Here is a 26,775-nt window from a genome sequence, read left to right as displayed (position 1 = left end):
ATGTTTCCACATTGATTGTTGTGAAAGATCTAAAAACTGGTTTACATTTAATGCTCAAACATATGTTACTAAGAGTAAGCAACTGCCCATCATGGTCAGTCAAACCATAGAGAATTTGACTTATAGTCCTGTGACTAGTACTAAACTTATCAATATAGATGTCAATCAGACATACACTGGTATCTGTCACTTGGGTAGGAAATTCAACTACTGGAGTTGTAACAAATGTTCTAATTCTATTCTGTTAGCATTGTCTGTAAGGAAATTCACATTAAAGTCACCCAGAATGACTAAATGGCTCAGCCTTTGAATACATTTTTAACAAAACTGATTCAAGCAGTTTAAAGAACACCCAGGAGCCCTATGTATTGTCACCACTTTAACCAACCTATTATCAGCAAAAATTTCAGATCCACAGGATTCAGTAATTAAATAAACAAAGCAGAGTGGTATGAGATACCTAGGTCTATAGAGAATTTGGGAGCGTCATTAAATGCATTATTTGTTAAAATATCATCTATATGTGTTGCAGTTCACTCATTTACTCTGTTGACTTAATTCAAGAATATGGCTTTAGACTAATTTTCACTGATTTCACCAAACTTAGATACGCAGAATGAAACCACCTTGTCAACTATGTCAAAATGCAATTACAATTTTCTTTCATCTTTTCTTTTGTGAGTTTATGTAGGAGACACTGGAATTTCTCTAAAAATAATATAGTCACATCACTACTTGGAATCCTGTATATTGAGATAATAGTAATAATATTATGTTGTCCTAGCTCTACACAGCAACTTTCAAATACAAATTCTTCGTTAACAAAATTATTTCTTTATATTCTAATGAGTTGTTAGCCAGTATATAGGAGCCATCATGGGTTCTGTTTTTCCTACAAAAATTGGTAGCTACTGTATGTTTTCTGTTTAAAACTGTGATTTAATCTTCCATAAGCCAGTGTTCATTTAGGAAAACACCTTTGATAATTCTTCCTTCTGAAAGAATAATTTGTAGCTCGTCAATTTTCACGATTTTATCCTCTGGATATGTTGCAATGAGGTAATTTATGTTCCAGTGCATTAAGAATCAAGACTTATAAATACTTCTACTTTTAAACACATCTTTCCCTGAACACTGTTCTTTTTTTACTGTGTCTTTGTAAATTAGTGATAGAGTATTTGCTTACGTAATAGTCAGCTGAATCACAAGCCATGGTAAATATAACTGAATCACAAGCCATGGTAAATATAATTTGAATGTTAAAGCCCATAAGGCATAATATGAAGAATCATTGAGAAGAGATAAATGTTAGAAAGCTATTATGAAGGGTGTACTGAAAACAGTGTTCCCCTGAGCACAGATTCCCATCAAGAAGCAGCTGGCAGCTGGGAAAAGTGGAGGCTACAGGCGAAGGCAGTTAGCAGTTGACGATGGGGTGAGTGTGATGCACCTGGAATTCCCCGATTGACGGATGCTGCCCGCACCTGCCAAGCGCCCACACTGACAGGTGACATGCCCCCCCAAAACTGGGGGAGTCACGCAGAAACGTCAAATGGTCACGGACAGTCCGTATGGGCAAACCGTAAGGCGACGCGCTGCCAGCTTGGCAGCCGTTGCCAAATACAAAATTGAAGACTGCGGCGACCGCAGGAGGTGAGCTTGGCTACCCTATATCAGGCGTTGTGATGTGGCAGGATGGATGAGAGAAGAGGGATGGGTGCACTCAAGGGAAGTGGCATCAGTGGTGATGTGTTAGCAATACCACCACACCCACAGTGTCTGCAGTACCGAATCAAGAGACATGTCAGACTCACCACCAGAGTTGGGCGTGGCAGAACTGCAGAAGGGGGAATGAAGCTACCGAGGGAGTGACATCTTGAGTAGTGGCTGTCCGCTCAACACTTGCTGATAAGGCCACACTGATATAAGATGTCTGCCAGGCGGGTCCAGGCAGTCGCAACGCGGCAAAAGGCGATGACAGCTGGGGTGAGTTCATCCTGCCCTGGAGGTCGATGCTCACCTGATGCGGAAACACGTGCAGCCGTGTTCTGTTGCTGCTGTAAACACGGGGCACCACAGCTCCTGTTGAGCTGCTGCCAAATCGTGAGGGAGAGGCCAAAGGCAAGGAGTTGATCTGCGTGACAGAGGGACAGCTACAGTCCTTACCTGCACAACGAGTTTCCTCCCTCTGCCCACCTAGTAGCCCAACACGAATGTCCTCCAAATGCCCCAAGACCAATAGTAAAGTGTATAAAAGTGTTCGAAAGTGCCACGTATTTAACAAAGGTAGAGCGTGTGTTTTTGTTTTTTTAGCAGACCTGATTTTATACTCATATTATCTTTATGTAATTTTTCAAAAATGTTCTTATGTTAATGATACGGACTGATTTCTTAAAATCTGTGATTTTTGTAGTGAAAAGGAAATTCTACTTTCAAACTGATCTTTTGTTTTATAACTAAGGAAAATATGGACCAGTGTTAAAGAAAGGACTTTACCACTTTAATCCGAAGTTCAGTAATTAAACTTAAAAGCATTTTAACGACTTTATATGATAATATCAGAAATTTCAATCATATTTGTTTGCCAGTTGAAAAAAATGGAAAATATTTATGAAGTGCCAAAATAAGCTGGGGAATGTTGTATTAACTGAACTTTGTCTTGTAGATTATTTCAGAGGAGGCCACACTTATGAAAAGATACTAATAATATTAGTGCTCAAAAGTTGGTTATCGATTTGTATACATGTTTTATGAGAAGTATGTATTTGTACATGAGCATTTCGAATGTTTAAAACGTAGAAAATGATCATGTCTTTGGTAACAATTTCAAAATTGCACTCACTTACATAACATTTAAAACGGAATGCTTGGCTTAGGGAATAGATGAAATGACTTTCGTTCAGATTCAATACTAAGTCAAATCGTGTATGTTTTGCGCAATGATGTTTCAGAAGGGCATGGGCCGATATGTTACTGCGTTAGGGTTGTGTCGATATTCACTGAGCCGGCCGGAGTGGCCGAGCGGTTCTAGGCACTTCAGTCTGGAACCGCGCGACCGCTATGGTCGCAGGTTCGAATCCTGCCTCGGGCATGGAGGTATGTGATGTTCTTAGGTTAGTTAGGTTTAAGTAGTTCTAAGTTCTAGGGGACTGATGACCTAAGCTGTTAAGGCCCATAGTGCTCAGAGCCATTTATGATATTCATTGAAGGAGAATAATTTAATAGTTAATAATTTCCACATATTATGTTGTATATGTTGTGTACTTAAAATTAGTGGCTCTTGCCACTATGATTAAAAAACTCTTTGATAATGCCCTTCCAAAGCAAGGACACTTGGAGCCGTTACATAACCTTCCCCTTCTGAGAAAAAACGAGCAGCATGTGAGCCGCTACATGGCTTGTTAAAAGAGTCACACGCTCAAAACACATCTGGGTGCCCTTCCGACACTCAGGGAATTTTAATCCGGAATTATGTTACATTATCAATCTTCGTAGGCTATAGTCAACAAATGTGAATGCGGGTCGTCTGCTGACTTATGCATGGGTTGTCTGCTGTGGGTTCTCTGAATGTGGAGATGCAGTTTAGCCAACCATTGTATCAAGTAGAGTGTGACTGCACTAGACCAGAGAGATGTAAGTTCCCCGCGCGATAGCAGGCCCCGTTAGGTTGGCAAATAGCCGCTGTGCAGACTCTCTGAGCCCTTCCGGCCACCGCGTGTGGACCCCGGACGAGGGGAGACGGTTGGGCATTCCCTGCGGAGACTCTTGTGAGTATAGACGCTCTGCGTGATGGCTCCTATAGTCATCTTAGTTAGGACGTCTAGTCAGGTTGCATAAAATTACTATTTTTTTTTATCACTGATGACGGGCCAGCATTCCATATAACCGTGCCATTAAGTAAAGTGAGTGATCAAGGAGGTATTTTCATGATTTTTATTAAATAAAATTTTGTTGTCATATAAAATTCTTTGTCTCACAGCACCGTCTTATTTCCGTTACCATTCCAGTTAAGTTACTCAAACTTTCAACTTAAAAGTTAACCTCTAACCAATAATCAGAAATTTTGTAGTGATATTTGCTCATGCAAACGGTTGTAGGTGTCTTTCACAAAAGATACAGGTGCCATTTTCAAGTTGAGGATGCCTGCCAAGGCTTTGCGGAAAGCAAGTATCACTTTTAGTGAGTGCTGATAGATTACTCAGATCGAACAAGAAGTTACATAATTAAAAATTCTTGTCTGTGATTTGAATTAGTGTTCATATATGTGTCATTACCATACAACTGTTATATTTTTCAATAATTATTGTGTTATACTTTTCACAAGCACCTCTAGAAATAAAATTCACATACAATTATAATTTATACTGAAGTCGATAATGGTTTTTTTATAACCTTGTGTGCTACCAACATCTATTTGTTCATAATGGAAATGTTTTAATAATAGTGTTTTATTTCATTTGAAACCTGTTCTTACCTTGTAATTTTTTGTCCATATTACTTTTTGACACTTGAACTATTTGGTCAAACACTGGTATGTTTCTTTTTTTAAAAAATAAAACATTTTTTCAAGGTGTTTTTTTTTTCATTCAACTAGTAGTAAAGCTCCCATTAGGTTCCTATATATGGGTAAATTTGTTAGAGACTAAGCACAACAAGGCCCTGGAAAAATACAAAAATGGACCAGGAAAACCTGGAAAACTCAGGGATTTTTTTTTTCTTAAAATCGCTGGGCACCCTGATTTTATGGTCTGAAGCTGGCAATAGCTGAAACCGGTCATAGTGAAATGTAAAAAAATTATTTTACAGGTCCTTCTTGATCAAATAATGTGCCAAGAAAAATATGATCACAGACTCATTTTCAGACTTTGTCTTCAGTTCAAATGGCTCTGAGCACTATGGGACTAAACATCTATGGTCATCAGTCCCCTAGAACTTAGAACTACTTAAACCTAACTAACCTAAGGACATCACACAACACCCAGCCATCACGAGGCAGAGAAAATCCCTGACCCCGCCGGGAATCGAACCCGAGCGTGGGAAGCGAGAACGCTACCGCACGACCACGATATGTCTTCAGTTGATAAGATTCAATATGTACGTGTGTGGTTGCCTGACAGTTCTTCTCTCCCGTGTTAGTTGTCCGGTTGACAGAGATGTTGACTGTGCCACATCATCTCTACTAAAGCCGGATTCTGAGGAGGCGCCATAGAAATCAGCCGAATACCATTAAAGATGCGCTACCTCGTCATCGCTGCTGCGAACACTCTCCCATATCCTCAGGAGTGTGTGTAGTTAAAGGAACTACAAATGCATTACCGCAGTGTTCCACGAATGTTGTTTTGTTTCTGTTTTGTTTTGTCTTAGGGCGGAAAAACAAGTAGGGTCATACGGGCCCATGTCAGACCGGTAGACCACGAAGAGGAGTTAAAAACGACTATACATTAAGCGCAGTCGACGGAAGGAACGACAGGTAAAAAAACGAACTTGGAGAAAGGTCCATAAAATAAGCCACAGAGAAATGGAGGTGCTGAACTAATGATTAAATGTCCTTCGCCATATTGTTACGACGGATAAAAAGGTCGACAGACAGTGCGTCGTTCGCTGAAACGGCCAATTACTCATACGGCAAACAAATGAGAACGTCAGGAAATGCCGAACCGTCAGAGGGAGAATGCGCTGTACACTTTTAAACACATATACACTTACGATGTTGTTGGTCGCACTATATTTCACTCGCTGTAACATGTATATGTAACACCACAGAAAAAGTGTTTGATCATAGTGTTTTCTATGTGTCTTTCGTCTTGTTTTGCCTATCCTCATAATAATGTGGCAAAAGTAAGTCGCCACATGTAGGTGGGTTACTTAAATTGTGTGTCACAAACCAGCCATCACACTCCAATTCATATCAGTATCATATTATGGTTATTTACTACTATTTGCATAATATAATATTTTTCCATAAGTAAAATGCGATTCCCCCCCCCCCTCTCTCCGTCAACAAAATTTTCAAATTTGCTTTTTGTTAAGTACAGTATGGTATTTTTATATATATCCTTTATTTCTTTTAATGTGTGTGTCATACCCGGTATGTAAAAACTGCAAACAATTCTCACTAAGATGCTACATTAGGGCATCAAATTAAAATCATATTCTTTTTCACTCTGAAAAGGTAGTATTACCTAACTCATACAAATAAATATTTAAATATCAACAACAAAAACAAAATGGCTGCCAAAAAATTAAATGTCGCTTTGGTACACAAAGCTAAAGGACTAAAAATAAACTTACAAAACTGCTTGCGAATTATCTTAAAATAAACAGGATGCAACAAGAAACGAAGAGACTTGAACAAACCAATATTGTGAAAAACAGAACAAAGGAAAATCCAAACAAAATACTTTTTGACAAAAGTACTGCGCACTTGTTAACTTGTAAATACACGTTTATTACGTTACGAAAAAAAAATGTGCGCCGCTGGACCGTTAATTTTTCTCCCTTCTTGCCGCCACCCCCTCTTTTCATGCTACTGTTCTCATCCTTCCATACGAATTAGATTACTGTAATAAACATATGATACAAAATTTATTATCTCAATTTAAGGAATAATATGTGAAGGAAAACTGCCGAAAATTCCAGGAAAATGACGAAACTGTAGGTTCCCACAGATATTTTCTCAAATACACTACTAGCCATTAAAATTGCTACACCTCGAAGATGTGCTACAGACGCGAAATTTAACCGACAGGAAGAAGATGCTGTGATATGCAAATGATTAGCTTCTCAGAGCATTCACACAAGGTTGGCGCCGGTGGCGACAGCTACAACGTGCTGACATGAGGAAAGTTTCCAACCGATTTCTCATACACAGACAGCAGTTGAGCAGCGTTGCCTGGTAAGACGTTGTGATGCCTCGTGTAAGGAGGAGAAATGCGTATCATCACGTTTCCGACTTTGATAAAGGTCCGATTGTAGCCTATCGCGACTGCGGTTTATCGTATCGCGACACTGCTGCTCGCGTTGGTCGAGATCAAATGACTGTTAGCAGAACATGGAATCTATGGGTTCAGGAGGGTTATACGAAATGCCAGCCATCTTATCCGCATGGCTGTAACGGATCGTGCAGCCACGTCTCGATCCCTGTGTCAACAGATGGGGACGTTTGCAAGACAACCATCTGCACGAACAGTTCGACGATGGTTACAGCAGCACGGACCATCAGCTCGGAGACCATGGTTGCGGGGGAAGCCTAACAGACACATCATTGTGGTCTAGTGGTGGGCAGGAAATCGCGTATCTGTTAGAAATCGCAGTGACTGAGAAGTCACAGATATCACAGTAGCAACTTTACAGAATCTAACTGCGATTTCAGTCACAGTTAGCAGTCGCATGTAGTATTTCACATTCAAAGACGTGAGCCATCTATTGGTCGAATTTAGCACTGCTTTCTGCGATTTCAGTGACAAGTCGCAACTAAGAGTCGCAAGTAGCAACTAAAAGCGCGGTTAACAGTGGCATCTGTTGGCCGAAGTTCGTACTACGTCCATCTCTGCGGTACGCTATTGAGTCTAACTGCGATTTCCGTGACAAGTCGCAACTAAGAGTCGCAAGTAGCAACTAAAAAGCGCAGTTAACATACTTTTCCTAGTGTCATCTGTTGACCGACGTACGTACTTCGTTATGAGAGCCTTGTGCCTCACGAGATCGATGTGCTGTGTGTGCATATGAAGGGCTTATTTCAATAGTGGTACAAGTCCATTTTTGTTAATTTTGAGATATAGAGTCGTAAAGTTAAATGAGCGCTGAAAAATCTGCAGTTGTGATACCAGAAATATTCAAGCATATGGCTTCTTGCTAGAGATGAACCTTTATTTATGTTTGTTTGGATCACTAATTTTAGAAGCATTATAGACAGAAAAGTGGAGGTAATGGACTTGTACCACTATTGAAATAAGCCTTTCATATTATATGACGACATGCACATTCAGCATCAGTTATGGTTGGTCAAATACTGCTGTGACTGAATGTATTATATTAATAAGAAGCAACATTGCCATTTTCTCCTGAAAATATCAAGTAACGTAACAAATGTGTTTGATTCTGCTTCCAATATGACAGTTTTGGTTAATACACCACATGCCTACAGGACTTTGCAATGTTAACACAGCAGAACTCAGACATCTGTATAAGTGTAGAGAAATGAAAACAGTCATATGAACGCCTCACTTTTGTTCCGACACAGTTCGAGACTCGGGAGAAAAGTTTTACACCTGGTGTTCTACATGGCAACTTCACACACAAGAACTTTTTGCCGACACTACTACCACCTACATAAGTAAGCTTTTCCTGTGTTACTTTCAAGTAATGCACTTAAGCTATTCCTGATTTAACTGGAAGATCTGTACTTCTCACTTTCATATCAACAGCCTCAAAATGCATATTGTAGACTTCGGGATATGTTACAGGTCAGTGTCACACCAAGATTGGCGAGAAAGGGTGCGGGGGGGGGGGGGGGGGGGGGCGGCATGTCGCTCTCCAACAAGTGTTTACCAATAAGTAAGTGGCGGAAAATTATGGGTATAGGACGGCTTAAACATGTGGAAAATGAGATTTTTATTATTCACTCACTGTATTTGACATTTATTATTCCTTTAAAATCGCACAACAACTTCAATAAAACACAGCTTAATCATTCACACACTTATTTCACAATTGTTTCACTTTTAAACTGCAAATCCTCTAAGAGCTGTCTTGAATCTTCACGAGTCTCTCCCAACAGCCTTCATGTGGATAGATACGTACAGCAACCAGTAATCAGAGTCAGAACTGTGTCTGCAAAAACACAAGGATTATTAAACAATTTTTGCTGTCATTAATTACTAGAAATATAATTGACAGAGTAGATTGCTAATATTTGCTATAATGAATATCACATTTGCAAGAACGATCTCACTGAAGTTATTAAGTCCATCGAAACGCTTAGAAACTAACCTCTCGTCTGACGAAAACGGTCTAAAGACGCAGTGGCAATTTCTTCAGATCTGTTGACAATGATATTTTGAGTTATCACTTTACTGAGTGACTGAAATGTAGTTCAGGTACCTGTGAACATAACAATATGTTAGAATTCATTTTCTAAAGACGAACTATTACGGTACTGTACGGCTACTTACATATTAATTACACTATTAATATTTTCACAGTTGTTTCTTTAATACAAAATTAAAGCCAACGGAAGAAAAAACGTAAAACATACTTGCCAATGACAGGTTTGTTGGGATGCAATTTTCCGTGTTGACAGATGTAACTTTTTCATACAGTAGTAAGTCGCAGAAATCGCAGGAGTCACAGAAATCGCAGAAGTCACAGAAATCGCAGAAGTCGCAGAAATCGCAGAAGTAGCAGAAATCGCAGAAGTAGCAGAAATCGCAGAAGTAGCAGAAATCGCGGAAGTAGCAGAAATAGCAGTGGCGGAGGGATACACGACCTATGTTCCTTAACTGCGACAAATCGCAGTTAAGAATAACAGATACTGAAAAGTAGCATTCACAGAAATCACTGATATCGGGAAATCGCAGTTTAGCCCATCACTATTGTGGTCCAAAACCACTCGGAAGTGACGTCAAAATGACGTATAAGCAAACGCGCTGCACACTTGTCGAGTATCGAGATCCGTGGTCGAGTCGAGTTACGTGAAAGTTTTCGGACCACACTGGAGTGTATGTTAAAACGTCGGTGCGTGTGTGCTGAATCGTCCTGAAGCGAGTGTGATCCGCTGATATGTGACCGTAATGTGAAAGAAAGGTGGCTGTTATCGCACGTACACTGTAGCGGAGAAATGGAAATGTATTTATAAATTACGTAGAAGTAAATAAATCGTACGGATTCTCAGCTTATCGGATTTTACCTGTTCCTTGACCATGCTGTGATTGATCTGCTTATTATGTCGAGGACCAAATAGGTAGCATAAAATGTTATACACCTAAATAATAAATGCAGTATTTCCGTTACACATTCCATAAACCATCATGTATAACCGTTGAGAGAAGCTAAACATTGCCATTGCTTACGAGAAATAGCATTTGTTGTCGAGTACGCAGCTCATACTGGGGGAAAAAACAAACTGTTAAGAATAGTGTCGTGATAAGGCTATAAATTTTCGTTTCCTGGGATACGTAAGATTCCAGTGCAGTTATAATGAAATATTGGTTTACCGACAGCTGTTACTTGTGTTAAAAAAATATATATGTTTTCTAAATTATGCCTCACGGGAAGTTAATGCCTTTTGTCGTCTTCTCAGTTAATTGTGAAAACAACTTTTCAGAAGAAGCAGGCTTTGTTATACATTTAAGGGGTAGTTGTTTGGCTATACATATGACAGCTAATCTTTTATATGAATAATAGTTTCTATGATCATACAAATGAATTTTGATCATGCAAAAGCGGCCTTAAAGGATCATGAAAGAAACCTCCAAGGGCAACATAAAATTCTTTAAAAACTACTTCCTGTGTTCATTATTACACAGTTAAATTAGTAAGAATACTTGTGTGTTGTGCCATGCAGTGTCACACAAAAACTATATATGATTTAAGAAGAATGGGTAAATAACTTGACTGCATAAGAAACAAGGCAGTTTGCTATGGGGTGCATAGCGCATAGCTCACTCAGCAAGAAAGAAGAGTAAATGACAGGCTGTGTTACAAAGAGTGTTGTCTTAAACCTTTCACATTATTTCCACTTTCCTGGCAATTTAACTATGCACAATTCATAGCTGAATGAAATATTTCATTTTGTATATGAATCCAGGTCATGTGGACTTTCTTCTCATGTGGCTGTGACTTCAGTTTTGGAAAATTTTACTAAAAATTTACAAACAACAGAACGCTATGAAGCTTTCCATAAAGCATTCTTGTAACCATTCTTACTGTGAGAGCATATAAAAATTAGTTCTGCACCCCTCCAGTATCACAGTACATTTACATTTTGCACCACATAATGCAGAGTAACTGTAGATTTGATTCAGATGTTCAAATACTGAGAGATGTAAGATATTTATTGTGCTACACAGTTTTAATTAAGAAATTGTCTCCAGAAAACACTTGTTTTACCAATGCATCTGGTATCCTGTAAATAATGATAAGATAATCTGATACACTACAGTCTGACAAGACGACCAAATTTAAAGAGACTACAGTAACAGCTATGTTACATTAACTGTGATTAGGAAGACAGGCTACTGTTTGCCTTACAGATAACACTGAAAGAAAATCATTTCTGCTGCCATCTGTAAATTAAGTAGCAGTCTGACTTCCTATTGAGATAAAGCCATGTGTTATTTAAACTTGTTGTTGATGCTTTGATACATACAGATTTTGAAAATTCCAGTAACACTTCAAATTAAAGTAAATGAGACATTGGTAACAAATGCATGTAGTGTTGCAAACTTCTTAAATAGGTGCAGTACTTTGTATCTGTTATTGACAGCTTCAAGTTATCAGGTTCAGTTAACAGTGCAATTGAACATCTGAGACCACTCCCTACAAATAACTTCAGTAAAATGGAAATGACACTCACTTCTCCCTAAGTAGCAGCATCCATCATAAAATCCTTAAAGTATTCTAGTGAAGTTTTTCAAAGTGTATTCATGTGAGTTGAGTTGTACCTCAAATTATTTGTGTAATCAATCTCTTATCAGTGGAACATTTCCAGGCTGGCTAAAATATGCCTAAGTTAAGCCTCTGTACAAGAAGAGCGTTAAAGAGATACTATCAAATTATTGATCATTTTCACTTTTGCTGGCGTCTTCAAAAATGTTTGAAAAGGTTGTGTCTAAGCATCTTCTTAAGCATCCGACTGCAAACAATATATCATCCAAGTCACAGTTTGGGTTCCTTATGCTTACTGATATAGAGAAGGGTATTTGCACATACAGTGGGAATAATTCATAAGAAAACAAGTTAGAGGCTACTGGCATTCTCAGTGACCTGTCAAAAGCCCTTGACTATGAATCAGCTTTCTCTCAAGAGAATTAGAATATCGTGATGTCACTGGCAGTGCTGCAAAATGGTTAGAGTCTGACCTAACTAAAAGGAAACAAGGATGTCACTGCAAATACATGCAGAGTAAGCAAATAGTCTTCGTCTGATTGGGAAGTAATTACATGTGGTGCTCCTCAAGGTTCCATCTTGAATCTGTTGTTTATTCATGTCTACAGTAATGACCTCATCTGTTAAATTGCTAGATGCTAAGTTTGTTTTGTTGGCACATGAGAAAAAAAACTTGCTTACTTCATTTGCTTTCATATTTTGAGGTACCTCGTCAAACCGAGCAAAAGTTTTTAGACTGCAGAAGCATGTAATAAGACTCAATTGTGTTGTAAATTCCATATAATCATGTACAAATCTGAGCAAGGAAGTGGGTATTCTAACCAATGCTTCAGTATATTTATCCCTTAAATTGGTTGCAAATAACATGTTTATTTCCAGACAATAGCTCAGCACATAGTAAAATACTAGGAACAATAAGACCTAAAATTGCTTACCTTGGTCCAAAGAGGAGTCCAGTTTACGGGAACACACATTTTCAATAAATTGCCAGCTACCATTAAAAAGTTTGTTTCAGAAACAGCACAGTTTAAACAGAGTTTGAAAGATTTTTAGGCAGGCAGCTCCTCTATAAATGAATATCTTAACAGGGACTGTTAGACCAGCTTAAGTAAAAATGTCTTAGATTTGGTTTTACAACAGTTAAGATTAGGTGTTGTGTGTATGATAAATTTGTTAAAAGTGCATAACTGTTTCATTCTGAGTGTATTAATTCTGTAAACGTTGGCAGTCCCAGTTTATCTGTTATGTATTCACATATCTTTAAAGTATCCTGACATGTGATCAGGGAAGTGTTATATTCAGATGGTCTTTGTTTTTTATGTTGTACTTTGACATATTCCATATCCAAGAAACCCATCTCATTTTTGGGTCTATAGAATGAGAACTGAATCCAATGTAGTAAAATACATCTGAGGATGTTACACATGGCTTCAGTTATCAGCATAGATGTGTAGCCGTTTCAGTTGCTAAGATGAGTACTTAAAGATACCAGTGATATTTATTATGGGTTTATTATGTTGATCATACTTGTGTACACCCAATTCAATTGATAATCAACTCGTATGGCTATAATTTATATGTAAAATAATGTCAGGATAGAATAATTGTCATATCCAATCGCTCAATGAACACTACTTTTATGTCAGGTCTTTCGTTCCACTGTTGAATCTTCGAATTGTGTGTAATGAACTGGCAAGAGCTACAGACAGTGCCATGATATACAGCCAAGCATTTTAAATGCATGTTGAATCAGAGCTTGAAGATGATACTCATTAGTTAAAAAACCTTTGTTGAATTTGTATACCGTTACTTTAATATTTCCATTCCCCTCAAAACATTGGTAATACAAATCACAGTAAGGATTGTACACTAAATTAATTCCTCTGCAACAGGAACAACACCCCTTTAAACATACCTCTGCAAGTCGTGGTTTCACCTTCTACAATACTTCACTCCCGGTCTCACTCCCTTCCCAAGGACTGCACACTTTTCATGTCTTTACACATACTGTTACATCAGTGTGCAAATTTTAGTCTTTGTATTTTATCCTTGCTACCTTCGGAATTTCCTAGTGTATAGTCCAGCCAACAGTGTCAAAAGCTTTCTCTATATCCTCTTGTAAGATTTTTCATAGGACCAATACTGCCTCATGTGTTGCTATTTTTCTCCCAGATACCAAAGTAATGTTTCCTGAGGTCAGTTGGCACCTACCAGTTTGTCCACTATTCTTTACTTAATTTGTGTCAAACTACAACCATGACTTGCCACACTGATAGTTCTGTAATATTTCCAACTTTCAGTGCCTGGTTTTCTTTGAATAGGAATTATTACTTCCTTCTGAAACTTGAAGGTTTTTCACTTGTCTCTTATCTTGCATACCACATGAAATAGTTCGACTTGGCTGTCTGTCTGAAGGATCTCCACAAATGTGAGGGAATGTCTACTCCAGGTGCCTTGTTTGGGTGCAGGTCTTTCATCACCATGTGAAATTATTCTCTTAGTCTATCTCCCACCTAGTCTTCATCTGTCTCTTATAATATTGTACTCTAATTTCTCTTGTTATAGTAAACAGTTTAAGTAAGAGCCCGTATTTACTCTTTTGATGAATTTTATACACAATCTAATGTACCTTAGGTTAAAGGTAAGTTAAACAATCCCCATTCTTCCTGCTACAATAAAAATATTCAGAAAGAATATGTACAATCTGAATGCCTTGACACAGTGTATTTTTTGGAAAGTGGTCCATACATGAAGGTAGTTACCAGTCCTTTGTGTATTTAATAAAGTTTTTTCTGCTCTGTTCATATAACACTAAGGTTTTTGGTTAGTCTATCTCTACAATAGGATGCAGCTGGCTGAAATATCCAGAAAGGATATGGAAATAACTTAATCCAACAAAAGTGACTGCTTATGGCAACCTTTATACTTTTGGGGAACCCTGCCTCTTTTTCACGAGTTTGTAAATGACTTTTTTCTTAATCTTCCTTAATGTGGCACAAATCAACTCTTCCATCACAACAGTTACCAGCAACAACAGAGTGAAACTGAAATAAGGTTGTGATACATAAGGAATATCAGTCACACGTTACCTATGTGGATTGCTAGTGTTTGTAACAGAAGCCTCTTTAAGAAATTTAATAAATCTAAAAGGAAAACTTAGCAGCAGAGTGCAAAATCACATGACATTCAAGGCAAAGGTTTCTTAGTTGCATGTGAAACATACCTTGAAGAATATACTTTGAACCCTTTAAGTGGTTTAGATCAGCAGGAGCAAAGTTGTACTGAAGTATCACCGTTATGTAGTACTACTACTGAATGCAGCCTGTTTTGTCGGCTTTGGTGAATAATAGTCAGTAAAAACCTTACTACTTTATATGAAGCTGGTATCTGTACAGATACCATTGGTGATCTTGCAGCTCTCTAAGAATGAAATCCAGATCTTTAGCTGCTTACAGGTGTTGATAATTAGGTATATTCTGCACACAATTTCTGATCTGTTATTGCCACATTTCCCATGAAATGATATCTTACACTTACACACACACACACACACACACACACACACAACTCAGGTCACCAAGCTACAGAATTATTATACAGAAACAAAAAATATAAATATCAATCTATTTTATTGGGCATTTACATATTATTACACCTTACTACAATCAACATTAAAAATATTACATGAACATAAATCCATCTGCCACACAGCAAAAAATAAGCTTAAATGGATAATTCAAAATTTAACTTGACACAGAATAGCCTTAAAAATTGAAATTGTATCAAGTGTCATCAGTGAAGAACTAAACATTTTTAAGTGTTGACACATGAACTGCAATCCACCATAATGGGTTACAAATACTCAGTTTAAGAATATAAAACATTTCTCCAACCACAATTTTACTTCACTTGGCTCATACTGGAAGGAAATCCTAGGTTTACCACCTGACAGTGGATCAATACTGTGGCTATGGCAATCTCTTCCACAATCACCAACTGAGGAACTGTTTATAGTTTGTACAGAAAATTTGAAAACTGTTTTTCATATCAATCAGGACACTCATTTCTAGAGCACCTCCTTTAACTGTCTCAAAGATAGCTGAAACACTATCTCTCTGCTTCTCCAGCAAATCAGCACACACACATGCTAACAATACCTTGTAAAGGAAATACAAATTCAGGTGCACAATGGAATGACATCATACAGCCAATAATTTGGCTCTAGATACATTTATTGATAATTTCACTGGGACACACATACCAGGTCTAATGAATACTACATTTTACCCCACTGAAAAAAATTATATTCACACATATTGGACCTTGTAATGTACAAATAAAGCATTGTTTGAAGAGACTAGATTGCAGAATCATGCTGACGAGTGGCACAAGGAATAAAGCAATCACATGATTTATTACGAACATGGTATAGGTGCCAATGGAGGAGTGAAACCATCACTTTTTTCTGTCACAGCTGTTAGCAAAGAGATCTTTTGAAGAAGTACAGGGATAGTTGTTATATGCAACATACAAAACAACAACACATGATATGCCTTTATTTTTTTATAGCTGTAAAGAGTAATGTGGATTATTTGGTTTTCTTTTTCATTCAAGTTGAAAATGCGAGATCCATTCATGAAGCACTAGCCATTTTCAAGGATTGGAATCCCACCTACTGGGTTACTGATTTCTTATAATCTGAGACAAACGCAACTGATCAAGCATATCCTCAGACAAAAGTTTACTTGTGCCTTTTCAGTCAAACAGGTTTGAGGAAGATGGTTGTATAAATACCAAATGACATGAAGAGATTTCTGGGCATGTGGCAAGAAATTTCAGAATCACCAACAGAGAATTTACAGATCATACAGAAGAGATAGTGAGGCTTCTCAGAGAAACGAATATGCATCACCGTACGTTTAACAGCAGTGGCTATTGATACATGAAAAGTGGGTGGAAGCTTATGAGGACAAGGGCAATTTTGATACCATTGACATTACAAGTGGAGTTGACGCCATGAACAAGATTGTAAACATTTTTTTTCCTAAAATGGAACAAAGATGGGACCTTCAATGGGGCTACTAGGGATATAAGAAATCAATTTCTTCCAAGCCTAATTAGAAAGTACTGTCTGCAGAATTCTGCCATCAAATCATAAGACATGTTCCACTGTTTTTTCATTTTTTTTTTTTTTTAAAAAAAAGCAAGTTTGTGAAACATGTCATGCAGTGATATGCACCAGGGAAAGTTGAATTAACTGCAAGACTAGTGAATGTGAACTTGGACAATGTTTTGTATGGAGAGTACAATGTTCAAAGACTAATTATGTTGTAAGCTTTGCTCTACCAAACTGCGCATGTGAAGATTTTGAGATATATAAATACCCATGCAAGCATTTCTGTGCAATCTTTATTTTCTATCCAGAGTGGGGTTTTGATAAAATACCAGAAAGCTGCAGGAATAGCCCATTAATCTGTCTTCACAAGATGTACAGGTTTGGTTTCAGAAGTGTGTCCGCAGTAATTTCACATGAAGACAGTAGCAATGAGGACACAGTTGAGGAAACACATATAGAGCATCACACCGATACCGTAACCATTTCTTTGCAGCAATTTGAAGTGAAGGTGTTGTTCAAACAGGTTTATAATCTCACATACAACTGTATCAACAGTGAAACATTATGAAAAGTACTTGAATCACTCAGCAACTGTGTGCCAGATTTGCAGTTAGCAAACCCTGAAATTTGTGGTCTCCCCACAGCTGTGCCATCAAATTCCCAACAATAATATTAAGTAAGATGCCATTACTTTTACAGGGCCTGGCATAAAGACCCCTCTCATTGTAATGTTCATATATTTGTGCCTTAATGGATAATTAACTACTAAGGAATAGATCACATGGAGGTCATAGCATTCCATTTGAAGGATCAAACAATAAGAGCTACCTAAAAAATACAAATAAGGGAGATATTTATGCCAAGTTCTGTAAGCAAACTTTGTCACACATTTGAATTTTTAAGTAGCAGTAGTGAAAAATATTTCTCTGTGGAAAGTTAATAAGGTAGTTATATTGACCGTGATTTGTATTTCCTTTACCCAAGCAACAATGTCTACTTCTCATTACAAGAAATTCTTGGATTGTTGAGAAACTGTTCAAAAATTACAATCAAGTTGCAAACATTTATGTGCCACAACAAATGGCAGTTTGATACACACGTGAAATACTATATGGATTGTTTTCGTTCAGGAATACTATCAATCTTCCAAGATATCCTTGGAATATAACAGTCTTGATGCAATCTGGTGTGAATTTTCCCATGGACTGAAGGCCAGAAATCCATCATAACTGAACCTAACAAATAAATTAACAACAAGTAATTGAGTTATGCAACATGAAGACAACTGATACACATGTTTTCAAGGCACAATTCCAAAATTTAGTACTCACTTCTTTTGGTGCCCAATGACATTGCTCACCAGCTGCAATGCCCAGAACTGCTTTACAACTGAATTTAATAAACATTACTGGTATTCCAGTAACAGTAATTGCTTCTGTGTGGTATCTGCAGTAACTCTGCAAAGTTATTAAGAACATTAGAACCAAGGTGGTAGATATCCAATATGTAGGTAACTGATACACATTAAGCTTCCAAAGCAAATAAAAAAAGTCAATACTTACTTCATTTGGTCCCAATGACATTGCTGACCAGATACCATATCAAGGAAACACCATACTCTTCTGTCAGAGTGATACTGGGCAATCTCATGTTCATTAACAGGGCAGTCTATCTTTTTCTCTGTTTCACGTGAATCACTAGACATGTATTGAAGCAAGTGAGAGCAAGTGCATTCTTACTTGGAAAAAGAAATGCAAAATCTTTCCTCCATCAGTCATACGACATCTCAATGCCACTAAGATATATCTTATTTATTTTTTCCACCTTTTCAATTCTCAACATTGTCCCATATTTGAATTAACCTAATTTAAAGTTAAAATCTTTTACTTCATATTTTAAAAAGTTTGCAAGTTCTACACTACCATCTAGTTTAATTCCTCAGAAAAATCTTTTCTCTGATGAACAACGAAAAATCCAGGATGGAATGTAACAATATTATGAAAAGGATAGTTGTTGCTGCTCACCAAATGGTGAAGATGCTGAGTCACAGAAAGGAACAACAAAAAGACTGTCAGACTTATCTTTCGGGCAACAAGGGCCTTCTCAAAAGCGCGCGCGCACACTCGCTCACTCACAAACACACACACAAATGTAGCAACTATCCTTTTTATAATATTTTATCTACTGCTACTTCGAAATTCAAATGTGCAACAAAGTTTAAAAGCAGAGACCAACATAAAGACCTCAGCATTCCATCTCGAGGATCAGAAATGACGGAGCTTATTTGTATTTTACATAGACAAAGAGCTATCTAAAATTCAAATAAACCGTCATTTCTTACCCTTCAAATGCGAAGTTATAATGTGTTTAAGACAGATCTTGTAAGGCTTTTGGCATCGTTCTTCGCTATTGTTTGGAAGTTGATGGCACTGCCAATGGGAGACCACCAACTTCAGGATTTGCTAATTGCAAATCTTGCACACAGTTGCTCAGTGACTCAAGTACTTTTTGTAATGTTTCGCTGTTGCTGCAGTTGTATGTGAGATTGAAGCAAGGGAGCTGTGTAAACAGATTTACAAACTGCTGCAAAGGAATATTCTGGGTTTGAACAACACCATCTGTATTTGCTGCCTCGACAGCCTCCTCAACCTCGACAGCCTCCTCAACCTCGACAGCCTCCTCAGCTGTGAACTGCCTCCTCAACAGCTTCGTCACTACTACTGCCTTCATATGAAATTACTGAAGAGCCACTTCTAAAGCCCACCCCATACATTTCATCAAGACAGATTAATGGACTAGTCTTATAACTTTCTGGCATTTTATCAAAACCCCACTCTGGGTAAAAAATAAAGATTGCACAGAAATGCTTGCATAGGTATTTATATCTCCGAAAATCTTCACATGTGCAATCTGGTATATCAAAGTTTACAACATAATTACAGTTTTTGGACTTTGCACTCTCCACACAAAATGAACCATCCGATCTCTTACTCACTGATCTTGCAGTTAACTCAACTTTTGCTGATGCATATCGCTGCATGACATGTTTCACAAACTTGTTTGTTTTTTTATGCAAAAACAGTGGAACATCTTTGTTATAAGCTTTGATGGCAGAATTTTGCAGACAGTACTCTCTAATTAGGCTTGGAAGAAACTGGTTTATTATAACCTTAGTAACCCCAGTTAAAGTCCTGTCTGAATTGTGTTTTAGGAAAAAATGTTTTACAATCTTGTTCATGGCTTCAACTCCATTTGTAGTGTCAATAGTTGGAAATCTGCCCTTGTCCTCATATGCTTTCACCCATCTTTCACATACCGTTAGCCATTGCTGTTGAAAGTATGGCCATGCACGCTCGTTTCTCCGAGAAACCTCATGCGTTCGCAACTCTTCTATGCGATCTCTAAATTCTCTCCCTGTTGGTGATTCTGAAATTTCTTGCCACATATCCAGAAATGTCTTCATGTCATTTGGTACACGTAGATTATCCTTTTTTTTTCAACCATCTTCCCCATGCCTGTTTTCGATGGAAAAGGCACAAGTAAACTTTTGTCTGGGGGAATGCTTGCTCAATTGCATTTATCTCTGACTCCGAGAAATCCGTAACCCAATAGAGGGGGATTCCAATCCTTGTTCCAGTCCTTGAAAATGTCTAGTGCTTCATGAATGGATCTTGCATTTTCAATCTGAATGAAAAAAAAAAAAAAAAAACCAACAACCAAATAGCCCACATTACTCTTCACAGCTATAAAAAATAAAGGAATATCATATGTTGTTGTTTTGTATGTTGCATCTAACAAAGAACTACCACCATACTTCTTCAAAAGATCTCTCTGCCAACTGCTCTGATAGCAAAAAAGTAATGGTTTCACTTCTCCATTGGCTCCCGTACAATGTCTATAATAAATCATGTGATTGCTCGAGTCTTTGTGCCACTCATCAACCTGATTCTGCAGTCTAGTCTCGTCAAACAATACTTTATTTGTACCATAAAGGGTCCGATAAATGTGACTGTAAATAGTTTTCTCTGTGGGGTAAAAGGTAGTATTCATTTGACCTGGTATGTGTGTCCCAGTGAAATTGATTTCAACAAATCTGTCTAGAGCCAACTTAATGACTTTGAGAGATGTCATGCCACTGAGTACTAAGTTTTTGATTTCCTTTACAAGTGAAGGATGTATGTACCCACTTGCTTCAACACTTTCAGTAGCATGTGTGTGTGCACTTGCTGGGGAAGCAGTCAAATAATAACGTAGATAGCTCTTAGGCGGGCATGGCAATGCCAAATCTTTCTGTAGACTTGCAAGAACCTGTAAGACAAAAATGTATCAATTATTTAATTAAGAGCATTAAAAACAACAGATTTTAAAGTATACCGTCAACTGATCATGTAAAATTTTCTCCAAGCAGAACCCAAACTGGATACTTACTTTTGCCTTGGTATCCCTGTGTTCAGTTGCTGAGTGCATACTGTAATCAGGATACACCCTTATACACTTCATATTTAAAGTTGCTGGGCAGTTGGATTTTCTAGTATCCATGATCCTCAATCTCTTACGAGGAGTCACATGGTCTTCCTAAAGAGGGTAAAGAACTACTATAAAATTTATTTAATAAACTTTCCCTGTAACGAACTTGTTTTATGGAAAGTAAGCATATCTTAACACAGCATGATATTACCAAGTGCTCAGGTACACTAGACTCTTTACTTTTATAGTATTTTGGCCCCAAAACACAGTGCCTCGACCACACACTCTCCACTGCAAATGCACAACCAAAAAAGGGGATGGGGACATGTCCCTGCATTTGCTTGAAGAAATGCTTTGTTTTACCTGGAACAGTTAATATATTTCTCACAGACAAAAAAACATTGTTATTGTTAAATAATTCACATATGTTATTGTTAATTAACTAAATACAATGTGAGAAAACATTTCATTCATTTGACAGGTATTGTCAAAGTTCTGAACTGATGGAAGTGGATTGTCTATCTACTTTACACAGTACTGGAGCAAAATTTTACAGGATGTCACACCTATTGTATCTAGCAAAGAAATGGAACTGTCTGCCATGTGCAATGAGGATACCATACTGATTTCGGGCAACTGAAGTGCTTTATTGTGGTTCCAATAAATGTGGAATTAATATTCTTTGTAAACAAAGGAGATGTGAAGAACACTTATGTAGAAAAATGTAATTACTATAAATGTGGAATTACAAAAAATAAACTTAACTCGGAAGACAATAAAGCTAAACATGCCTGTCAATAGGTGCAATGAGCTGACTACTGTTTTACATATCAACACCACAATTATCGAAAACGATAGAAACCATTTCAACATGAACACAGCAGTATAGATTCATTAAAATTATTTGTTAGTTGGCATCTGTCACTTGTTGCTTAAGTGTTAGCACGCCGGCTGCTGCTGTATTATAGGCAACAAACAGAGCAGGTCACTCAGCAAGTGCTGTTCAATTTAATTTTCGTGTTAAAAAAAGTAGGTTTAGCTCAGTAGAGGCAGAGCACAGGTTGGGATTATGAAAGGATGGGAGACGTATACATGTAACTCTGTGCAGTGTTGGAAGTGGCCATTATGAAATAACATGAATATGACATGCTCTGCTGACAACTGGTTTTGGAGTGACCAATGGCATAACTTTGGCAGATACGACATTTTATAGCCCAGAATTTAAACTCATTTGATGACCTAACCATAACATGATGTGCAATATATCCTAGAAAATGGCTGTCAGCATTTCAATGCTAAAAGCAAACTAATTTCTTCCTTTCATTAATTATGGCACCTGAAACTGTCCTCACACAAGCTGCATGGACTGCCAAATTACCAACTAATGAGCAGTCCTGGTTTGTATTCAGTTACAGGTTATAGGTGACAAGCTGATTTCAAATGAAATAATGATATGAAAAAGAAATATAAGGAATTAAAAAGTAAATACAATGTCGAAAATGACACAGCAGAGTGTTAGAAATAAAACTGCATCCAAACCTATTAACTAAATAAAAATTATGAAGTAATTTTGATAATATTTTGGTATAAAAAATATGAAAATCTGTCAAGACTCAAATCCACAACTTTATATCGATCAGGAATGTTTCTTATCCGTTGCACTATGCCACCACTCTACATTACACTAATGTAAGATTATTTGGTCCCAACGATCATGTGCTACCTTCAACCAGATCAGCCTTTCACATTATGTTACGATGTGAAAGCTAGCTCTAGCACCATAAAGATATTGTAAGGATACATAGTTATGCCTACTGTCTGAAAATGTTGTTTAAGGCCAATCTTGTTGAAGGCAGCAAATGATTGCATGGCGTTCAAACACATCAAGAAAGGAAGTCAGACAAGAAAATGGAAGTGGATTGATCAGCTGTTGTGGCAGTCAGGAAATGGCGAACAGAGATAGTTTGGACCTGACGCATTCAGCACTCTGGAGGAAACCAGCTCCGACAGGAATTGTCAACCAACTAATAATTTTAATCAGCCTATTATCAAATGCAAGTGTGTAAAAATTACTGAGTGTATGGCTGTGAAAATGGATAAATGACAAACAAGTCAACACAGAGGAAAATAATTAATACAATTCTGCCTTGCATATCACAACAACTATTAACAATAACAAAAACAGTCAATTCCATCAATTGTTAGTGCAGCTTAGAAAGAAATGTCCATTTAAAGTAGCCTATATATACTATCCCTAATTCCAGCAAACTAAGTTCTTCCTTCAAGTATACATATATGAACTAAAATGGTAAACCACAGAAAGTAATTAATGCAGCAGTTCACTTTTCATAACAGCTGAAGAAGGCTCTTTAAAACGACTACTTCTCACGCAGTATGAAAACCCCACAGTTTTCAGCTGATCGAGAAGTGTTTCCACCTGAGAATAAAGTGACCAGTAGCATAAACTGAGGGTAACTACACTTAAGGTTAACTGGGAAACATGAATGAAGAGGGAAATTTTAGGCTATACAAGATTCAGTTATTTAATGTACACAGCCTTTCATCACATCTGATGTTTTTGACAGCTAAGGTAAGTAAGTGTTATGTTATTAATCATGGATGAGTTAACAAAACTGGGAGTTCATTTGTTTGCTCTTTTTCTTTTATTCCATTGTTATTCACTGACCACAAATTATGTTACTGTTGACTTCAGTTAAAACTGTGATCATAAAATGTTCTTTCAGTTGATTATGATGATGAAAAATATTTTCCAAGTGCACATGAAGTTTAATGACCTAGTTTTGGGGTTAACTGATCAGTGCTTCAGTTAACCTCATTTCAAGCACGCCTTGCCTTATGTCAACAAAAGCTTTATTAAGCATTATAATTATGCATACTATGAATTCCAGGTTGTATATACTAAGAATAAGACAATCACCAATCAAAACTATCCAGTACAAAAGTTGAAACTGGTTACTACATCCATGAAAAAGTTTTTGTAAAAATTACAAAATGATTTCTCTCCTACAATTGAAAAATATCAGTTTTCGGCTGTCAAACTCTTAACAAAAGTGGAAGAAAGACCTCTGACTACATTACTTCAATACAACATCCATTAAGCTTAATCACAAAATCTGCAAGCATCTTGGCACATTAATTTGCAAAGGGATTGAAATCTGTGACAAAGACCTGGGAAAGAGAGCATGATATGACGAATTGCTCACAGAATTCATGAAACTTCCATTACGTACATGAGACACTCCCCTCAAGGACCACAACTTATGATTCTGCATAATCATCATATGAAAAAAAAACAGCATAATTTTGCATACTCTGCCACATCATACAAGCCATAAGCTATGACTTCTTGTCTTGAAGTCTTACTTAAGTTATTGTATGATACAGGAAATTATCTAATGACAAATAGAGCAAAATCAATCACGATCTGGGCTCGTTAGCCAGAATTCCTCCTTATCACCAACAGAAATAATACAGCACTTTTAAGGCTTATTTGACTGATACACTCCAAACTTAAAAATAATTTGCCATCTATTTCTACTATTGGTATTCCTGACAAGGTTATAGATGCAGACCTCAACATTTCTCCTCCTCGAGAAGTCAACACTATCCAGTAGAAGAACTGAGATAATATCTCCAGAAGACATTTTGCCTCATCCCAAGTCCTATGTTGTGAGACGAAAAACTAAGAAAAATAAATAAATGACTTAATAACTCACTCCCATCATCATTATCTCCAGTAAAAGCCAGATCAATAGAAGAAATTAAAATAAAATCTAGCAGGGCAATAAGAAGAGTGTAGATGTGAAAGAACACCTGTAAGAGAAGTTTTACTTTGAGGGCTTCAAAGTGTCATAACGTTCTGTACCCTATGAGGACCCATATTCACCAACGAGTATTTCTAAAGACTAAAACAGCTTACATTATCATCAAAATTTCAGTGTGGTGCTGAGAAAATTTTAGATCCTGACAGACTGTCTACCAATATAATCCAGGAATCCCAATAGAGTTCCAACATTATCCACACATATACTTAAGCAGCCACCTAAGCAGTGGTAATAATTGAAACATCGTAACATGTATTAATTTAGCGGACAGTTATTACTGAGCAATGGTATCCTGAACAAAAAGCTCTCACTCAACATCCATCAACAATACACCTTTGCTCAGAATTCAGTAGGGAGGCCAAACGTGGTCATGTTGCAACATTTGCATAAAGTGGCATTCATTACAGTGCTATTGATGAAAAAAGTTGTTTCATAGTTGATGTCACTGACCTTGCTGAAACTTTGGTGAGAAACTAAGGATCTTACAGTCATTTGAATTACAGAGCTCCATATCCCTGCACAGACAGTTTTCTAGCTAATCTCTGAATTCAGTACCTCAATGAAATTCAGCTCAGTGCCAGCACAAAGAAAACAGCAGTAATGGATTTGTGCAATTATGCACTGGAGCTGATAGTGCAATTAGAAAGAACTACGTAAAATTCCTGGGAAAATGCAGGATACATTTATGTGAAATACAGAGCCCACGCTCTGGCAATGACATTAGCTGCAAATATACTGCTTTTTATTTTCCTTTTGCATGATTGTTCCCAGGCCCTGAGTCCCATTTTCATGTGTGTGTCTTCTAAATTATGCCATTTACTCGAGACGACGTTTGCGCTTGAGCTGCTGCAATGTTCAGTTTCTCTTACTGTAATACATAGATGACGAACTCACAAACGGCGAATTTTGAAACAAAGTTGCCATTAACTTCCTAAACACCGATCATTAATTACAATATTCCACGTGTATATGTTACAGTAAAGGAAATGTAACAATACAATGCAGCACCTCACAACGAAAACAAAGAAAAAACTGCATAATACATAAAAAAACTCACTTAAAAATTGGAATCAGATCGCGGAAAGCGACATATAAAATATATTAAAAAGAAAATAACTTTTTTTCTGCTGCCAGTTAAGATTTCAAAGGCGCAAATTTTTGCCAGCCAATTCTAACATAAAATTATTATTACCTCCTCCAACGAATTACAATAGCCTGAAATCAGGCCATCCTCCGAAACTGAAATCTTTCAGAGCGTCACGAAAGAGGTTTTCATACACCTGAGACATTTTGCTCGATAGCGAAAACACAACCACTCAAGATACACGGTCAGTATTACAGTGAAGAACAAAGCAGACGCTTTTCCCGCTAACTCGATTCGACCACAGATCTCGATCAGTCGACAAGTGTGCAGCGCGTTTGCGTATACGTCATTTTGACGTCACTTCCGAGTGGTTTTGGACCACAATGATGTGTCTGTTAGGCTTCCCTGGTTGCGGTTACCCTTGACGCTGCATCATAGACAGGAGCGCCTGCGATGGTGTACTCAACGACGAACCTGGGTGCACGAATGGCAAAACGCCATTTTTTCAGATGAATCCAGGTTCTGTTTACAACATCATGATGGTCGCATCCGTGTTTGACGACATCGCGGTGAACGCATATTGGAAGCGTGTATTCGTCATCGCCATACTGGCGTATCACCCAGCGTGATGGTATGGGGTGCCATTGGTTACACGT

The 26,775-nt window shown here is 37.5% G+C and overlaps 1 protein-coding gene and 1 long non-coding RNA gene across 2 annotated transcripts; both read right to left on the bottom strand.

The window, feature by feature from the left end:
• Nucleotides 1–15,246: 15,246 nt before the first annotated feature.
• On the bottom strand, nt 15,247–19,265 carry LOC126202903 (uncharacterized). Its single transcript, XR_007540196.1, has 3 exons — nt 18,286–19,265; nt 18,055–18,180; nt 15,247–17,958 (listed from the first exon to the last, which is right to left on the bottom strand). It is a non-coding gene; the product is annotated as an uncharacterized LOC126202903 (long non-coding RNA).
• A 1,025-nt stretch (nt 19,266–20,290) lies between these two features.
• On the bottom strand, nt 20,291–26,368 carry LOC126204328 (uncharacterized). The gene is made up of 5 exons (XM_049938710.1): nt 26,228–26,368; nt 21,402–21,553; nt 21,152–21,298; nt 20,453–21,031; nt 20,291–20,407 (listed from the first exon to the last, which is right to left on the bottom strand). The coding sequence occupies exons 2-5, from the start codon at nt 21,525–21,527 to the stop codon at nt 20,291–20,293; spliced, it is 969 nt and encodes a 322-aa protein (XP_049794667.1). The 5' UTR covers nt 21,528–21,553; nt 26,228–26,368.
• Between the last annotated feature and the right edge of the window lie 407 nt (nt 26,369–26,775).

This window comes from Schistocerca nitens, chromosome 9 (genome assembly GCF_023898315.1).
Source record: "Schistocerca nitens isolate TAMUIC-IGC-003100 chromosome 9, iqSchNite1.1, whole genome shotgun sequence".
Lineage (NCBI taxonomy): Eukaryota > Metazoa > Arthropoda > Insecta > Orthoptera > Acrididae > Schistocerca > Schistocerca nitens.
Note: the sequence above shows the minus strand (reverse complement) of the source record. Positions and strands in the feature narration are given on the sequence as shown.

Coding starts and splice junctions, on each gene's coding strand:
- LOC126204328 (XM_049938710.1), bottom strand. CDS start 21,527: ATGCAGGGACATGTCCCCATCCCCTTTTTTGGTTGTGCATTTGCAGTG. Junction 21,032..21,151: donor ACAGGGATACCAAGGCAAAA/GTAAGTATCCAG, acceptor TTTGTCTTACAG/GTTCTTGCAAGTCTACAGAA. Junction 20,408..20,452: donor TTATAGCTGTGAAGAGTAAT/GTGGGCTATTTG, acceptor TTTTTCATTCAG/ATTGAAAATGCAAGATCCAT.